The sequence below is a fragment of the Phytophthora infestans genome, genomic scaffold, assembly GCF_000142945.1.
Source record: "Phytophthora infestans T30-4 supercont1.322 genomic scaffold, whole genome shotgun sequence".
Classification (NCBI taxonomy): domain Eukaryota; phylum Oomycota; class Peronosporomycetes; order Peronosporales; family Peronosporaceae; genus Phytophthora; species Phytophthora infestans.
The window spans coordinates 1-15,937 of record NW_003303437.1 but is presented as its reverse complement, the minus strand read 5'-3'; the positions used below and the strand labels follow the sequence as shown (position 1 = coordinate 15,937).

Sequence of the window (15,937 nt, the reverse complement as noted above, 5' to 3'; positions counted from 1 at the left end):
AACATAAGGTATCATTTCATCAGAGACGTGATTCAACAGGGCGATGTGACGGTAAAATACTGCCCAACTCAACAACAGATCGCCGACATTATGACCAAGCCACTGCAACGCATTGTGTTCGAGCGTCTACGGGATCAGCTTCACATGGTAAAAGTGGTCGATATGGCGTAGCTTTTGAGGGAGGCTGTTGCAGATGGCAAAACTCTAGCCATTTCTCCGAAACCAGCTGGCCCAAGATCTTGTGGAGGCGCCCAGCTCGAAGAAATCAAGCCACGACAAAGCTGCCAGTGTCGTGGGTGAAAAGCAGCAAGCGACTAGAAGAAGGTGGGCACCGAAGGTGTCCACAGCGAAATCAGAAGTCATGACTGGCGCTGTTGAAGATTCAGGCTGCACAAGTACCTGGCTGGTGATGGCACCAGCATCGAAGGCGGAAATGTATGTTTTCCATGTACAAGTTACTCTTTGAAGCAGGCAGAGAAGCTAGAGAGAAGCTAACCAATTTGAATTCACTTTCAGTTTTACATTCTACTACTCAGATCAACGGGTCTTCTAACGCAGCAAATTCCTCACCGGTTTCTGAAAGTGCAAAATGCAATACCCAATGCTCCAGGATTCGCGTCTGGATTGCTGGTCCTCCGTAATTGTTAGCCATTTGTGTGTGGTGGAATCGGCGTAATTGTGTCGTCCATGAGTAAATCACTAGAAATTTAGATGTGTTTCACTTTTTTTACAGTTTGTTGATCATCAACATGGTGTAAAGTAGGGTGAATCTTTTAGCGAAAGGGTTCAACTATGTAATTTTACGACACGAGCTTTCAAGTTGTGTGCGCTCTCACTGAGGGCGTGCACGAATTCGAAGTCTCTCATAACCTGACCAAGGAAATTGGGTCAATCAAGTTTCGAGCGACAATAAGCGGGTGTGTCGCTGACGGCCATTACAGGTAGTGGCATCCGTATTTTGCGGCACGCTATTGCAGTCACTCACTACAACTAAGACGCCCACCATTGACCTCGACACCGAAGCCGTGCGCTGAAGACGGCACCACCACCTCCTATTGATACGTGGAAATAACGTATGAACACAAATTTTCTGCTTCACGCATCTGTTCTTGTACTCATGAGCTGCGGTGAATACGAAGCAGATTGTATCATAGCTAGGGAGGGCGCGGAACAAGTGTGTGGACTCCCTCCGATAGAGGGGAACCGAAATCACGCAACGGGTGTTTGCAAAGTATCGCTGACAATTTATAGTGATCAGTGTGACCACCAACGCAGCAGACCAGCTTTTGTGGGATTGCCTCAAAAGACGCACGTCTGGTGTGCACGTATTAATGCAAATTGCTGTCATTTTATCGATAGAGCTGCGCTCACGCACGTGTGATGTGCTATCCTGTGCGCACTTTTCACGCCTTCGTTGGATGTATTTCGTTCAAGCTCATCGTGAACACTTCGTGCAGACCCGGTGTTGCTACTGTTGTTATAGTCCAGCACTGTGCTCGAGATACGCCGTTGCCACCTTTATTAAGTTAATATAATTTTGAATCGCTTGGCCACTCACGAGTAATTAGTCTGCTTTAGTATTTTAGTCTGGGTGCGTTTACAAACTCGCAGTCTTGGGCAACTATTAATAATGAAGAGATAAGACTTGCCCCTCTCAGAAATCCGCGTAATAATTCTGCAGCACTTCATAAAACCCACATCGCTACGCATGGCCTTGCCGGGGCCCCCGGCGGCTGATTTCGGCCGACGATGCCGCAGCGATCAAGCGATGGTTTCGCTGTCCGCTCTCTTAGCAATTTTGCTGTAGTCGCCGCGGTGGCGACTACAGCAAAATTGGTGGCGGCCACCCGATGCTAATCCTTGGGACACCGACCATCAGACGGCATCCGATCTTGTAAGGTCGCGATTTGTATCGGGATTAACCTTAGTCAATTAAAAGTACAGTATATCTGCCTTTTTATTCAACATATTTCGGAAGGAACTTCTATTCATGAAATTTAGCGTAAGTATTGTTTCCAGAAACCGTCAATATTTTTCGGGAGCACCGTTTTCTCGTTGGCCGCAGCCATGCTAAAGCAAAATGGCGTCATGCGCCTGGGCCGCCTCCTCGTATGGACGAGCCGTACAGCTGGACACGAGGCAGGAAAATTAGTCGCATGTGGCGGTTAAACGCACCGTGTTACACAGTGGTCATCTTCGTGTCCATCTCCAGCCTAGACATCAAGACTTGATTCAAGTGGTCCAGCGAACTCTCTACTGCTGTTCTCACCACTGCATCTGGCCTCCAGGATCCGGCGTTCACAGCAACGACGACAGGATTTGTCAGCATCGCAATAACGATTACCGCTTTCTCGGTGACTGACAATCGAACACACTCCTTTTTGTTGCACCTCGACCAACAACTGCCGTCGTCGCGATATTTGAGAGCCGAACGCCGGACAGACTTCCTCACCCCACCTCATTATTCAATTTTCGCTCTTCGCTGCAAGCTACCGACCAGCAACCAAGCATCCAACCGTCAAACTTCGATACTCAACTACTCCATCCTCAACATGGTCAACGTCATCTCCGTCTTCACCGTCGCAGTCGCCGCCGTGGTTTCCGTCGCCTCGTGCGCTCCGAGGCCGCCCCCATGCCCACCGGGTCGTGGCCTGCCAGCAAGGGAACGGTCTACCTGAAGGAGCCGTACACGGTCAAGAAGGGCCAGACATTCGACGGTGGCATGAAGACGTACGCGCGCTCGAACGTCAAGTGCGGTGGCCAGAAGGAGAGCGGGTGGCAGACGGCCGTATTCATGGTGGAGCCCGGTGCCACGCTCAAGAACGTGATCATCGGCAAGGACCAAATGGAGGGCGTGCACTGCGAGCAGAACGGCTGCACGACCCAGAACGTGTGGTGGGAGGGCGTGTGCGAGGATGCGCTGAGCATCAAGGGCGGCTCGGCCAGCAGCGTGACCAAGATGATCGGCGGTGGCGCGCGCCCGGCCGACGACAAGGTCATCCAGCACAACGGCCTGGGCACGGTCTCCATCGAGGGCTTCTACGCGCAGGACTTCGGCAAGCTTTACCGCTCGTGCGGCACGTGCGGCGACAAGTCTCGCAAGGTGAGCCTCACGAACGTGCTGGCCGTGAACGGCAAGGTGAGCCTCGTGACGGTGAACAAGAACTGGGGCGACCAGGCCACGCTCCAGAACATCAAGATCAAGGCAAGAAGGTGGACGTGTGCCAGTGGTCGCAGGGCTCCACTTCGGGCGAGCCCAAGAAGTTGGGCGCCGGTCCGTCGGGGTCGCTCTGCCAGTACTCCACCATCTCCTACGCATAAGCTAGCGGGTCTGCAATGTTGCAGATGGCAAAACTCTAGCCATTTCTCCGAAGCCAGCTGGCCCAAGATCTTGTGGAGGCGCCCAGCTCGAAGAAATCAAGCCACGACAAAGCTGCCAGTGTCGTGGGTGAAAAGCAGCAAGCGACTAGAAGAAGGTGTCCACAGCGAAATCAGAAGTCATGACTGGCGCTGTTGAAGATTCAGGCTGCACAAGTACCTGGCTGGTGATGGCACCAGCATCGAAGGCGGCAATGTATGTTTCATGTACAAGTTACTCTTTGAAGCAGGCAGAGAAGCTAGAGAGAAGCTAACCAATTTGAATTCACTTTCAGTTTTACATTCTACTACTCAGATCAACGGGTCTTCTAACGCAGCAAATTCCTCACCGGTTTCTGAAAGTGCAAAAGGTTCTGAGCCCAAGCCGTAGTCTGCTGATTAGAAGCCCCTCTGTCGATGTCAGTCACGGGACGTCTCGACTTCACGGACTTAGACAGTCCCCAGGCGATGCCACCGATCGCTCGTGCAGAGCGGGCACACCGCCGCAACTTGGGCCGTGTGCACAGTGAGATGCACAGCCAAGAGCTACGAACTCCACCTGGCTCACCCCTGGACAGTACGTCTCGACGGTTCATGCGTACACCGGAGAGCTATCAGGATCTGATGACGCCGGAGCGCGCATCAAGATCAACACCAACTTCGCGAACGTCCCGAATGTCGGACCAAGACATGATTGCAATGCTGACGGCACGACTCGAAGATGCGATGGTGATTGTGAGCACACAGCAACGAATGCTAAGGGAGCACCAAAAAGCTGCCGTGCGACGGGAGTACGATATGAAGCCTACTGAAGAGAAGCTTCCTGTCACTACAACCCCTGTGAAGATGAGCACTCGCATAACAACGGAGGTGGCACCCGACGGGTACACCGTAGCTGAGCCACAGCACGAGAATCCAAAGATCTCTTCCACAATACCACAAGAAGAGTCAGATGAGGCAAAGTCAGCAGCAGCTGATATCTCGGTAGCTGGCAAAGAAAGTCCGGAGCCTTCCTCGCTCTCAGTGTCCAAGAAATTATCGATAGAGCAGAAGCCACCCTCTCAATCAATGGAGCAGACCACCGAGAGCCCACCGGTCACAGCGACAGTGACTCACAGCGCTCACAGGCCGCCGAAGCTGAAAGACATACACTGTCGACGCTTTACTGGTGTTGAAAAGTATCCAGGACTCGGAGCCGGGGTCGAGGACTTCCTGAACGAATTTGAGAGCGCGGTGCGCATGGAAAGGCTGCTAAATAAGTCACAGTGGTCAAGCGAGCTAAGGGCTTCTGTGCTGGGCACTTTCTTGGAAGATCAAGCTGCTCGTGCATATCATGAGTTGGCAGGCACCAGTGATGTCAGCTACGAGGTGCTGACCGCACACCTTATGAAGGAATTTGGTTGTCGTCTAAGCCAGTACGAGCTTGAAAAACGACTGGATACCACCAAGCGCGCAGGTGATACTTGGAAAGAATATGTCAGCTATTTAAAGTTCATCGAGCGGCTCATGGAAGGTGACCGCTCACAATTACTGCTAGAAACAGTGTGCAACAACGCTTGTCCCGACCTAAAATCGACTTTACTAAGCAAGGTTGATGAGACGAACACCAACTACAATGAAGAGCTCAACAAAGTCGTTGACTTTCTGATTCGTCTCAAGGGCGACGGTCGTCGTGTCGGTCACAACAAGCAGGGAGGCAAGAACAACCCTCCCCGTCAGCAGCAACACCAAGGAGCGCCTGCTGGAAACAGTCAGAAGAAACAGGGAGGGCAGCAGCAGCAACGCGGCCATAGTCAGCAGCAGCAACATGGACACAACCAGCAGAGTAAGCAAAGACAGCGCAGCAAACAGCAGTCCTAGAGCCCGAGGCAGACGGATAGCGGTCACGCTAATACGAGCACAAGAACGTTTCGCTGCTGGAACTGTGACGAACCTGGCCACAGAGAAGCCGACTGCCCGAGCCCGAAAAAGCAACAGCACGGATCGGCGCACCAGGCGAGGCCGCAAAGCAGCCAGAGTGACGATGATGGAGACGGGTCTGCTGACCTGTGGATGGCCACGTCAGTAACCAACAGGCATGCAACACAAGTGACGAGCTGGCTGGTTGACTCTGGTGCGTCTCATCACATGTGCTCAAGTGCGGATATGCTGTTTGGGATTTCACCTTCCGACTTAGTTATAACTGTAGCAAATGGTGGTCTACTACAAGCCAGTGTCAAAGGAAGCTGTCTTCTCCGCGTGCAAAGCAGCGACAAGACGACTATCGTCATGCTACACGAAGTGCATTTTGTTCCTGGGCTTGAGCGAAATCTACTCTCCGTAACCGAGCTGGGTGAGCACGGCATTTCAAGTACATTTAGCAGAACGCAGTGCCGTCTTATCAACAGCTACGGCACTTGCGTGGCTGTCGCAGCGCGCCAAGGGAAGCTGTGGATTCTGAACGGCGAGACCGTCAAGAACCATGAAGACGCGGCGGCCATGTTTGTGGGTATATCAAGGACCACACTACAGCAGTGGCACGAGCGGCTCGGCCACGTAAATTTTCAAGATCTGCTTCGCATGCATTCGAAGGGCTTAACGAGCGACATGGAGGTACTGTCGAAGAAACTCCGTTTTTGTTTGACCTGTGCAGAAGCTAAACAGACGAAGAGTGCACAGCCGACAGCAGATACGTCGACATCAGCGCCGACGGATGAAATTGGTGCTGTCCTTGGGATCGATTTAAAGACGGACATGAATCCAGATCGAAACGGTAACAAGCACCTACTCACTATTGTTGACTACGGGTCAAGCTTCAATCGTGTGTACCTTCTCCAGTCGAAGAACGAGGCAGCTGAGCATGTGATGAATTTTGTGCCGGAATTCCAGCGCCAGTACGGCGTCACTGTGAAAGTTGTTCGCACAGACGGAGGTGGAGAGTTTCAAGGGCGAGAGTTTGTCGCGTTCCTCAAACGACACGGCATAAGGCAGCAACTAACACTTCCAGACAGCTCGGCCTCGAACGGCAAAGTGGAAAGGATGCACCGGACAATCATGAACGCCGGTCGTGCCATGCTGTGGGCGTCAAAGCTTCCCGAGCGTTATTGGGGTGATGCTGCCAGATACGCCTCCTACATCAGAAATCATCTTCCAACCCGAGCAAACGCAGATTTCAAAGCGCCGCTGCATGTACTGTTGGACAAACCACCCAAGGTGGGACATATTTTAAAATTCGGATCGAGCTGTACTGTTCACGTGGCGCACAAGGCAGGAGCTTCACTCAAGAAACGAGCTGAAAAGGGCATCGTAATTGGCGTCAGTGAACAGCAGAAGGGCTATCGGATTCTCATTCCACGGACGAAGAAGATCGTCGTGAGCGCGGATGTCCAGAACGTAGACAAGCTCGATGTGAGTGATAATGAGGCTAGAACAACACTAGCGGAGCTACATGGTGAGTCAGGCGCCGAAGGTAGTACTGACGCCTTTGATTCTACAAAGAAGAACTACGACAAAAATCCAGCCAATCAAGCTGGTGATCAAGGTCCGAGCGGCGCTGACGAACTCGATAATTCCAAGTCCCCTCTCCTCGGTTCTTTCAAAAAGTCGGGGATGGGTCCTCCGCTCACAGAACCAAGAAAGCGCAGGAAGCAAAACCTCGATCGACGCTGCCAGCAACAAGTGGTGAAAGACGAGTACGCTGGGCAGTCCCCGTCAGCGCAGCAGCCATTCGTCGTGTGTTTGGTACGCGCAAGAAGTCAAGAACCGCAGACTTCTCATTGCCCCATGACTTGATCACGGAAAGTTGCCGGTTCAGGCAGCCTGATGCTAAGAACCGCAATGACCAAGATGATTACCCCCAGAAATCTAACAGAAGCCATGGCGACGCCTGAGTGGCCTGAATGGAAGGCAGCAATCGAGAAGGAGCTAGCTGACCTTCAAGCGAATGGTACATGGGAAGTTGTGCGAGCTCCAGCAGGAGCAAACATGATATCGTCGAAGTGGGTATTTCGCATTAAGTTCAACAACCGAGGCGAACTCGAGCGCTTTAAAGCTCGATTAGTTGCAAGAGGTTTTACGCAGCGATATGGGATTGATTTTGACCAGACCTATTCTCCAGTACTCAAGATCACCAGTCTTCGTCTACTCGTGGCGCTTGCGGCTCTATGGAAGCGTCGGTTGCGTCAGGGCGATGTCCCGAACGCGTATGTCAAGGCTCCACTAGACCGCCCAATCCTGATGAAGCCACCTAAAGGCACCCCAGTAGCGAACGGCACAGCGTGGCTATTGCTCAAGTCACTGTATGGTCTCAAGCAGAGCGGGTTGCTCTGGAACCGGGAGATGAACGCGTTTCTACTGTCGCTTGGCTTCACTAGAAGCAAGATGGACCCATGTCTCTACTTTCGTCGCTACACTAGCAAGCTGACCTTGCTGGGTCTCTATGTGGACGATGTGATTATCGTCAGTGAAGTTGATGCTGATAGTGACTGGGTAATGCGACAACTCGGCATTAAGTTCGACATTAAGGACAAGGGCGTGGCTGCTAAATGTCTTGGTATCAGTATTGAGCACACCAACGACGGCATACTGCTTCACCAGCACGACACGATCGAAGAACTCCTCCGCGAAATGGGGATGGCCGAATGCAGGCCTGGCAGCACGCCCATGGACCCATCAACCGCATTCGACGATGATTTGATGATGGAGCAAACCACGATTATGAGACGGGCAATCGGGTCTCTGCTCTGGATTTCAAACTGCACTCGCCCCGATATTACTGCAGCTGTCAACTATTTGGCTCGTTTCGTTGCTCGGCCACGTCAGAGCCATTGGCAAGGCGTTAAACGCGTACTTCGTTATCTACGAGGAACGACAGCGTTTGGACTTAACTACAAGTACGGGCAAGGTGTCGGCTCGAAGGTAGCCGTGACAATCTACAGCGATGCTGACTGGACCGGCGATAGTACTGATGCCAAATCTGTCTCCGGTGCTGTATTGATGGTGAATAGCTCAGCAATTTCGTGGGCTTCAAAGAAGCAAGCATCGGTCGCGCTGTCGACCATGGAATCTGAGTATGTTGCGGCCGCTATGGCGATGAAGGACGCTGTATGGGTCAAGCAACTACTGGTCGAACTTCGACTATGGACAGCGAAAGAAGCTGTCCTGCTGCAGGTTGACAATCAATCTGCTATCAAATCGATGACGAACGAGATGTCAAGTCCTCGAACAAAGCACATCAACATAAGGTATCATTTCATCAGAGACGTGATTCAACAGGGCGATGTGACGGTAAAATACTGCCCAACTCAACAACAGATCGCCGACATTATGACCAAGCCACTGCAGCGCATTGTGTTCGAGCGTCTACGGGATCAGCTTCACATGGTAAAAGTGGTCGATATGGCGTAGCTTTTGAGGGAGGCTGTTGCAGATGGCAAAACTCTAGCCATTTCTCCGAAACCAGCTGGCCCAAGATCTTGTGGAGGCGTCCAGCTCGAAGAAATCAAGCCACGACAAAGCTGCCAGTGTCGTGGGTGAAAAGCAGCAAGCGACTAGAAGAAGGTGGGCACCGAAGGTGTCCACAGCGAAATCAGAAGTCATGACTGGCGCTGTTGAAGATTCAGGCTGCACAAGTACCTGGCTGGTGATGGCACCAGCATCGAAGGCGGAAATGTATGTTTTCCATGTACAAGTTACTCTTTGAAGCAGGCAGAGAAGCTAGAGAGAAGCTAACCAATTTGAATTCACTTTCAGTTTTACATTCTACTACTCAGATCAACGGGTCTTCTAACGCAGCAAATTCCTCACCGGTTTCTGAAAGTGCAAAAGTGACCTATCTACTCGCCGTTCAACGTCGGGAGTGTTGATTCAAATGTGTGGTGGACCAGTCGTATTCAAGTCCAAGAAACAGGCGACAGTTGCGTTATCGTCAGCCGACGCCGAATACATGGCACTTGCTGTTGCTGTTCAGGAGGTGCTGTGGGCGAGACAACTGAAGGTCAACAGCGTCACGAAGGTGTTGGTGGACAACAAGGCGGCTATAAGTATGGCGACGAACACTGGATACACTCCGCGCGCAAAGCACATCGATCTTCGCGTGCATTTTATCCGAGACCACGTTCAGAAGAATACCATCACTATCGAGCACGTGGTATCCAAGTTCCAGCTAGCTGACTACCTAACGAAGCCGTTGCCTACTCCTCAGTTCATGGCGTTGGTGAAGACAAGCGGGGTTGTAAGCAATCATGAGCACAAGGAACAGCAAGTGGAGGGGGAGTGTTGAGATCGTCTGTTATGCACACTGTCACATATTGTGTGCCGTACACAAAGCCAACTTGCAGGTTGAAGTGAATGTTGGTCATCGAAGCTTCGCGAAGGAACGATCAAGTTTAGCAGGATTCTAGATTGTGGAGCCTAGAGAAGTCTGCACATGCAAAGCTTTTGATTCAATTCACTTTCCATTCTACACTGCATCGCACAAGAGACTTTAAGAGCGTTTGAGCAAGTACACTACGTCGCATATACTCTTCGTTCCGACGCTTGATAATCTTGATGAAGAGGATAACGCAGTTGTGACGTTACCAGATCACGTAACGCGCTTTATTTTCCTGAGCGCGCCGACCGTTGTTATTAAGCCGGAATTAGTAAGCGACATGAAAGCAGAGGAGTTTTTGCGGTTGGTCTTGGAACTTCAGGACGAGTTGGGGCGTCTGCGTGAAGATAACATCGCCCTTCGCCAACGCATGGAAGAATTGCAAGGGAAGTCCGGATTATTCCGTGATGTCGGCAAAGGCATTGATGAAGCGATTGCTTCAGTCTTCAATTTTTTTTCATTAGCCACGAATTGCAGTTCTAGTTTTAATTTTCATTGCCTAGGAGTGAGCCGTTGGAAAACCTCTGTATTTTCGATGATTGGTAAAGTGTTGTCGAAGGAGTGTCCAACATTAAGATAAGGGATGGACTCGAGAGTTCAGTCGGACATTTAGGCTTGTGTTAGACTTGACGCATCACAGCTTCAACACACTGTGAAAAGACTATAATTACTCCAAGCCCCGGCCGTGCTAAAGGTCTCGGAAGATGCCGAACACGGCGTTGACTCCATCTTCAATTCCCTTCCCGATGTCCCGAGCCGGAGCGCTTGCTGCGATCGTGGTGACAGCATCCCCAGCTGATAGCAATAACCATAAACGCATCTTCAATGCCTTTTCCGATATCTAAAAAAAACCGATTCGTGCCCTTCCCGACAATACGGAAGAAATCTGGTTTCTCATGTAGCTCTTCCTTTCGGTAATGTAGGGCATTAATGCTCCCCACCAAGCGAGCCAGCTCTGCACGCCATTCTTCGACCACTCTCGAGTCTTGACCTCATTCACGTCTTGTGAGGTGCTTCTTACCGAATAAAAAGATCTGGGAGGTTAGCAAGCGCGCTATTCGCTCCATCCAGTTCTCGCATTGAAGGGATGAACACGATTTGTGGTACTGTGTATTTGCCAGCGTTCACCAAAGTCACAACCTTCCAGAATGCGTCCCATCAGCGCTTGAATTGTCGTTTCTTGATGTTGTTCAGACAACGGGCTCTCATGACGTCCTCGTAGACCTTTCTCTCGGTGCGCCATTGAACCAGAGCGGCGTGTGAGGTTGATGCTATGTCCGGGGGTAGCACAGGTGTGAAAATTGGTAGTCTTCCACCCTGCTCTCGGTCCTGCCAAGTACTGTCCTCCTTGCGAAATCTGGTCTCCATTTCTTTAGTGAAACGTTTCTCACTAAAGTCGACTTTGCAACGCGTTTCGCTTAAGAAAATAACTCGAACACACGGATAGGGAAGCTGGCACTTCCTAAACTATTTGTCGCCGAGTAAACTCAATTCTGCGGAAAGCAAGCGCATGGGCTCTACTTTCTTGTGCCTATCTGTTCTTCCTATCCAGTACTATAGGGTTGCCGTTGCCTAGCTTCACGTTGAACACTCTAGTGAGTTACAAGTGCCATATGGACTGATGCACGCATGCAAGAGTCTATTGCGTGTGTACAAGGCTTGCCTAGCCATTTCACACTACAATTGTTACGATTCCAAAACTCAATGTAAATCACTGCATAAAGATTTATATTAAGAGTAACAGAGTCCACCAAGAATAAAAGATTTTGTTTTAATAATAAAGCAGACTATTTATTCGCTTTGGTCCTTGGTCACATCCGCTACAGTCCTAACGTCCCGCATATCGCGAAGGGACCCCAGATGCCCGAAGTTAGCGGGGTCCATGGATCAGCGCTGTGATGTCATCACTAGCTTGCACTGGGAAAAAAGCCGTTCAACGATGTTGGAAGTTGCCGGATCATCTTCACCAGAGGCATATACCGTGTCATGCTTGGCGTCGCGTTGTATTTCTTTACTCGATGGGTCCTCCCAGGGAGCCTTTTGCTATATTTATTGTCAGTAATTGGTCAAATACCATATTGTATTGTTAAGGTCAACTACCAATACTACAACTTTATATTGCAAACCCCAATAATTTCTTGAATCACAATTATTGTTTCCGACCTCTGGATGCTGATGACTGTGAGCGGGACGTCCGCCATTGCAATAGACGAGATCACAGTCTCAATGGCGGAAAGATCGTCGGCTCCCACGCGACCGTTCTCGAGGCGAGCCATGAAGAAGAGTTTGTACGTTCCAGACTGTCGGAGGGCCTCAGTGATAGCAGTAGCGGCCTTCTTCATGAGCTTGCGATCAGCAAGGCCCAGATTGTCCGTGTACATGCTCCCATTGTGCTCGTGTGTCTGAAGGAATTCGGTGAATCCACCGCCGTAGCAGAGGCGTGATTTGAGGACATGTTTGCCAAAAGACAGTTGATGAGGGTGCTTTTACCGGTGCAGGGGTTTCCAAGAAACACACAGTTCGTCTGGGGCATGCTGGAAATGGCGTGCAGATGGACGGTGGATTTAGGAAACACACCACCCATATTATGCATAAAACGGCTCCACCGAATCGATCTTCGTTTTTTTTTTCAAACTTCCCGCACACGATATAGCTCCCCCATTCTTCGGGTCAACGCTTGCTGTAGCTGGCTCTATAGAGCACAGTCGTCGGAGGGGCTTAGCCCAACAACGGTTGTATTGAGCAGAGGTTTCAACTCTGCAAGCAACGCGGAGCCGTAGGGATTTTGCAACTGCAGGGAGCAGGAACCAGTAGTGATCAAAACACAGTATATTCGCCTTCCACGTTTGCAACGAGAGAGGTACAACATCAGTATCAAGGTGTTCAATTTTTTTGCAGGTCTTCTTGTACTGAAAATAAAAGGCTCGAGACAGTGCGACCTGGAATCACAACACTTGTAGTGTTGTGTCGAATAAACTGACAGCACCAAGGAACAGACATCCTTCTTTTGTACAATATTCAGGACGGACTCGATCGTTGTCAGATCCTCGCCAATGGCACGGGGGCCTTTGCGGAGAAGAGTGTGTACCTTCCACTCTCTCGAAGAACAGCAGTGATGGCTTTACGTGCTGTTTTCAATCTGTTAAACCTGGTTGACGATGTCATTGCGAGTCTGTTCCCGGAAGAGCAGCGTCAACCCTCCAACGTCGCTCTGACCATCAGTCAAATGATGAACGTAATTGTTTTCGTGCCAGGATTTCTGAAGTACAAGCCATTCTCCAGTCATTTAGGCATGCGTAGGTGTAATGAAAGATGGGCCTACGCTCGCAACAACTCGTAGTTGATATACAGAAACGCTCGCATCGGAAAATTTTGCCCATCACTAGATACGTAAGAGCTTATCGTGTGCCTTTGCTAGCGAAAGGCACCCATTCGTATGTCTGGATAACAAGAATGCAACATAGCTAGAGAAAACGAACGATCACCCGAGCTATGAAGAAAAGGCGGGTAATGGAGTCCACGTTATAATCTCAAATTGTACAGGATTATTGTACATTATTATCGAGATAAATATCTTTGTTAAGATACATTTTGGGACTGAAAAATATTAAAGATACGCGACGTGTGCGTAGGGTCGTGAAGTAATTCAACTCTAAAGGATAAAAATCAATTAATTTTTATATTTTCCCTCATATTTTTTTTTGTGACAGCTGTACAAAAGAAATGACTGAACTTGTAGCAAGATACACCCATGCTGCTCTGTGTGTGTGTGATTTTTTTCCCGGCAAATACGCCACCACAAAACGCTCCTATTAATTACATTGAAGTACACAGTTAGCCCAGCGAATTTTCTAATTGACTCGATACACAGCACACCCATCATAAGCATGCCCAAGACGACTATTTGTTTCTGGGCAACCCTGACAGCGGCAAAAGCACCCTTATCAACTGCATTGTTGGAAAATCTATTTCCGAATCAGGCGTATCCTACGGCGGCGGACTCACCGAAATCTTCCAGAAACACGAGCACAATGGGAGCGTGTACATGGACACTTCGAGCCTCCCTGATTGCAAGCTCATAAAGAAGGCCGCTGCTGCCATCATTGAGGAGCTCCGATGATCTGGAACGTCCAAATCCTTCTTCATGGTTCGTCTGGAGAACGAGCCGACGACCTTTCCACGCATGAGACTGTGATCTCGTCTATCGCAATGGCGGACGTCCCAATCAGTCATCATCAACAGCATCAAGAAATGTCATCATCAACAACATCAAGATACGACAATTCAAGACGGTGATGGAGAAGGAGGTCGAATTCGGGAAGGTTGTAACTTTGGTGAGCGCTGGCAAATACACAGCACCGCAAATTGTGTTCATTCCTCTAATGCAAGAACTGGATGAAGCGGATAGCGCGCTTGTTGGAGCCCCAGATCATACCAATCATATCATTCGATATGAAGCACCTATGGTTGTAATCAAGTCACAAGACGTGAAAGAGGTCAAGGCTCAAGAGTGGTCGGAAAGGTACATGCAGAATTGATTCGCTTGATGGAGAATAACAGCGCCCTACGTCACCAAATGAAAGAGCAACAGCTTCTTAAGTGCCTCCTGCAGTACGCATCGTTTTGGACCTGCGCCACCTTGAAGAATGCTATCCACCTCTGGTTTTACCTGCATGTCGGGTGCGGCTTATCTGCTATACAAAATCGGATACTTTTCAATACAATTGCCGTTGGATGGAAATCGATACTTCTGTACGTATTATGCAAAACATGTGATTTTTGAAGCTACTATGGTTATCACCACGATGTCGTGAGTCACGCCTCGACTAGAAAAGACGCGCGGTAACGTTAAGTCCTTCGTGATGGCACTTGTTAATCAGCGCAGCCAACTGATCCACTTCCAACAATTTCCAAGCACCATTGTTGAACTCAACCGCCCAGTTTTTTTTAGTTTCTTCGTCAGACTGGCTTTTCTGTTCCTCAATTTGATTTCGTCCGGAATCTTGGCTAACATTGTTGGGTCAAGTTTATATTTCTTCTGTAGTAGAAGTACGCATCGTTTTGGACCTGCGCCACCTTGAAGAATGCTATCCACCTCTGGTTTTACCTGCATGTCATTGCCAGATCTCTTTCGGTATATTAGCGACTGGCTATGGATAACACTAGCTCCTACGTCGTATGAAGAAGTCGTTGTGGAATCAGTAGAGCTGGTCTTAAATCTTAAGGATCCATAGACGACGAGAGCACGCCTCATGCGAAATACAAGTGTAAGCACTCTTGCGACGATCTGACCCATACGTGCGTAGATGGTTGTATTCAGATGTATCGATACCATGTAGCGCAGTAACAGCAGCATCTTCTGTAAAATGTGTTGAGATAAACCGAAATGAACTCTGTGCGACGTTAGCAGTATCACCCTCAGGTGGTGAGACCTCTGAATCTTGTTCATCGTCGCTCATGACTGCGGTTCAGCCATCTGTTGGTGAATGCGCCGTCTCGTGTCATACCAGGATGTCTAGTAATATCAATGTGCTGTAGCACACACAGCTGTAATGCATATAAACGGGACAGAGTACACCACTACCACATTTTCACTATTGAAAAACATCCTTTTTAGAGGTGTTGAATTCCATCCTTTTTTGTATTGAAAAACAATTATTTCCCTACAGCGACGCTAAGCACCACAGTAGTAGGTGAAATTGACGTCTCTCGTTATAAGGTGCCGGTCCAGGAAATGCAAGATCAGCTGGAGTACTTACGCATCACTAACACTATTCATCGGCGTCGCCAATAATATTGCGCTCATGCGACTGGATCATGATAGATTAAAATTCGGCTTACAGTACTGAGTCGACGAGTAAATACAAAGATGATACTAAAAAGCCAACTGCTCTCGATAACTTTGTCGCCGTAGTATATGAGATCCGTGACTTTTTCCATACTGTTTGCAGAGCTAATGCTACTGTGTTTAATGAAATATAGCCCGTTATTTCAGCTGCAATAATCCTTACAAGCTAATTAAGTAGTATGTCTCAAGAGCGTTAGCATCTCCAATGAGCGCTGCCCATCTTGTATATCAGCAGCGAACTGGTTATCGTTGGTTATCAGCGTCCTGGATGCTGTGGCTCTGTTTTTACGCTCTAGAATTATGGACAGGGACCATGTGTTCCCAGCAACCGCTGTGTGTAGATTTAGAACACGTAATGTCGATCTGGCTGCTTGTTGAAGCAG

At 49.4% G+C, this 15,937-nt stretch overlaps 1 protein-coding gene across 1 annotated transcript; it reads right to left on the bottom strand.

The window, feature by feature from the left end:
• Positions 1–11,613: 11,613 nt before the first annotated feature.
• Positions 11,614–12,087, bottom strand: PITG_21712 (uncharacterized protein; the record flags this gene model as incomplete). The annotated part of the gene is made up of 2 exons (XM_002894953.1): positions 11,614–11,749; positions 11,870–12,087. 2 exons carry the CDS (start codon positions 12,085–12,087, stop codon positions 11,614–11,616), a joined length of 354 nt encoding a protein of 117 aa, XP_002894999.1.
• Between the last annotated feature and the right edge of the window lie 3,850 nt (positions 12,088–15,937).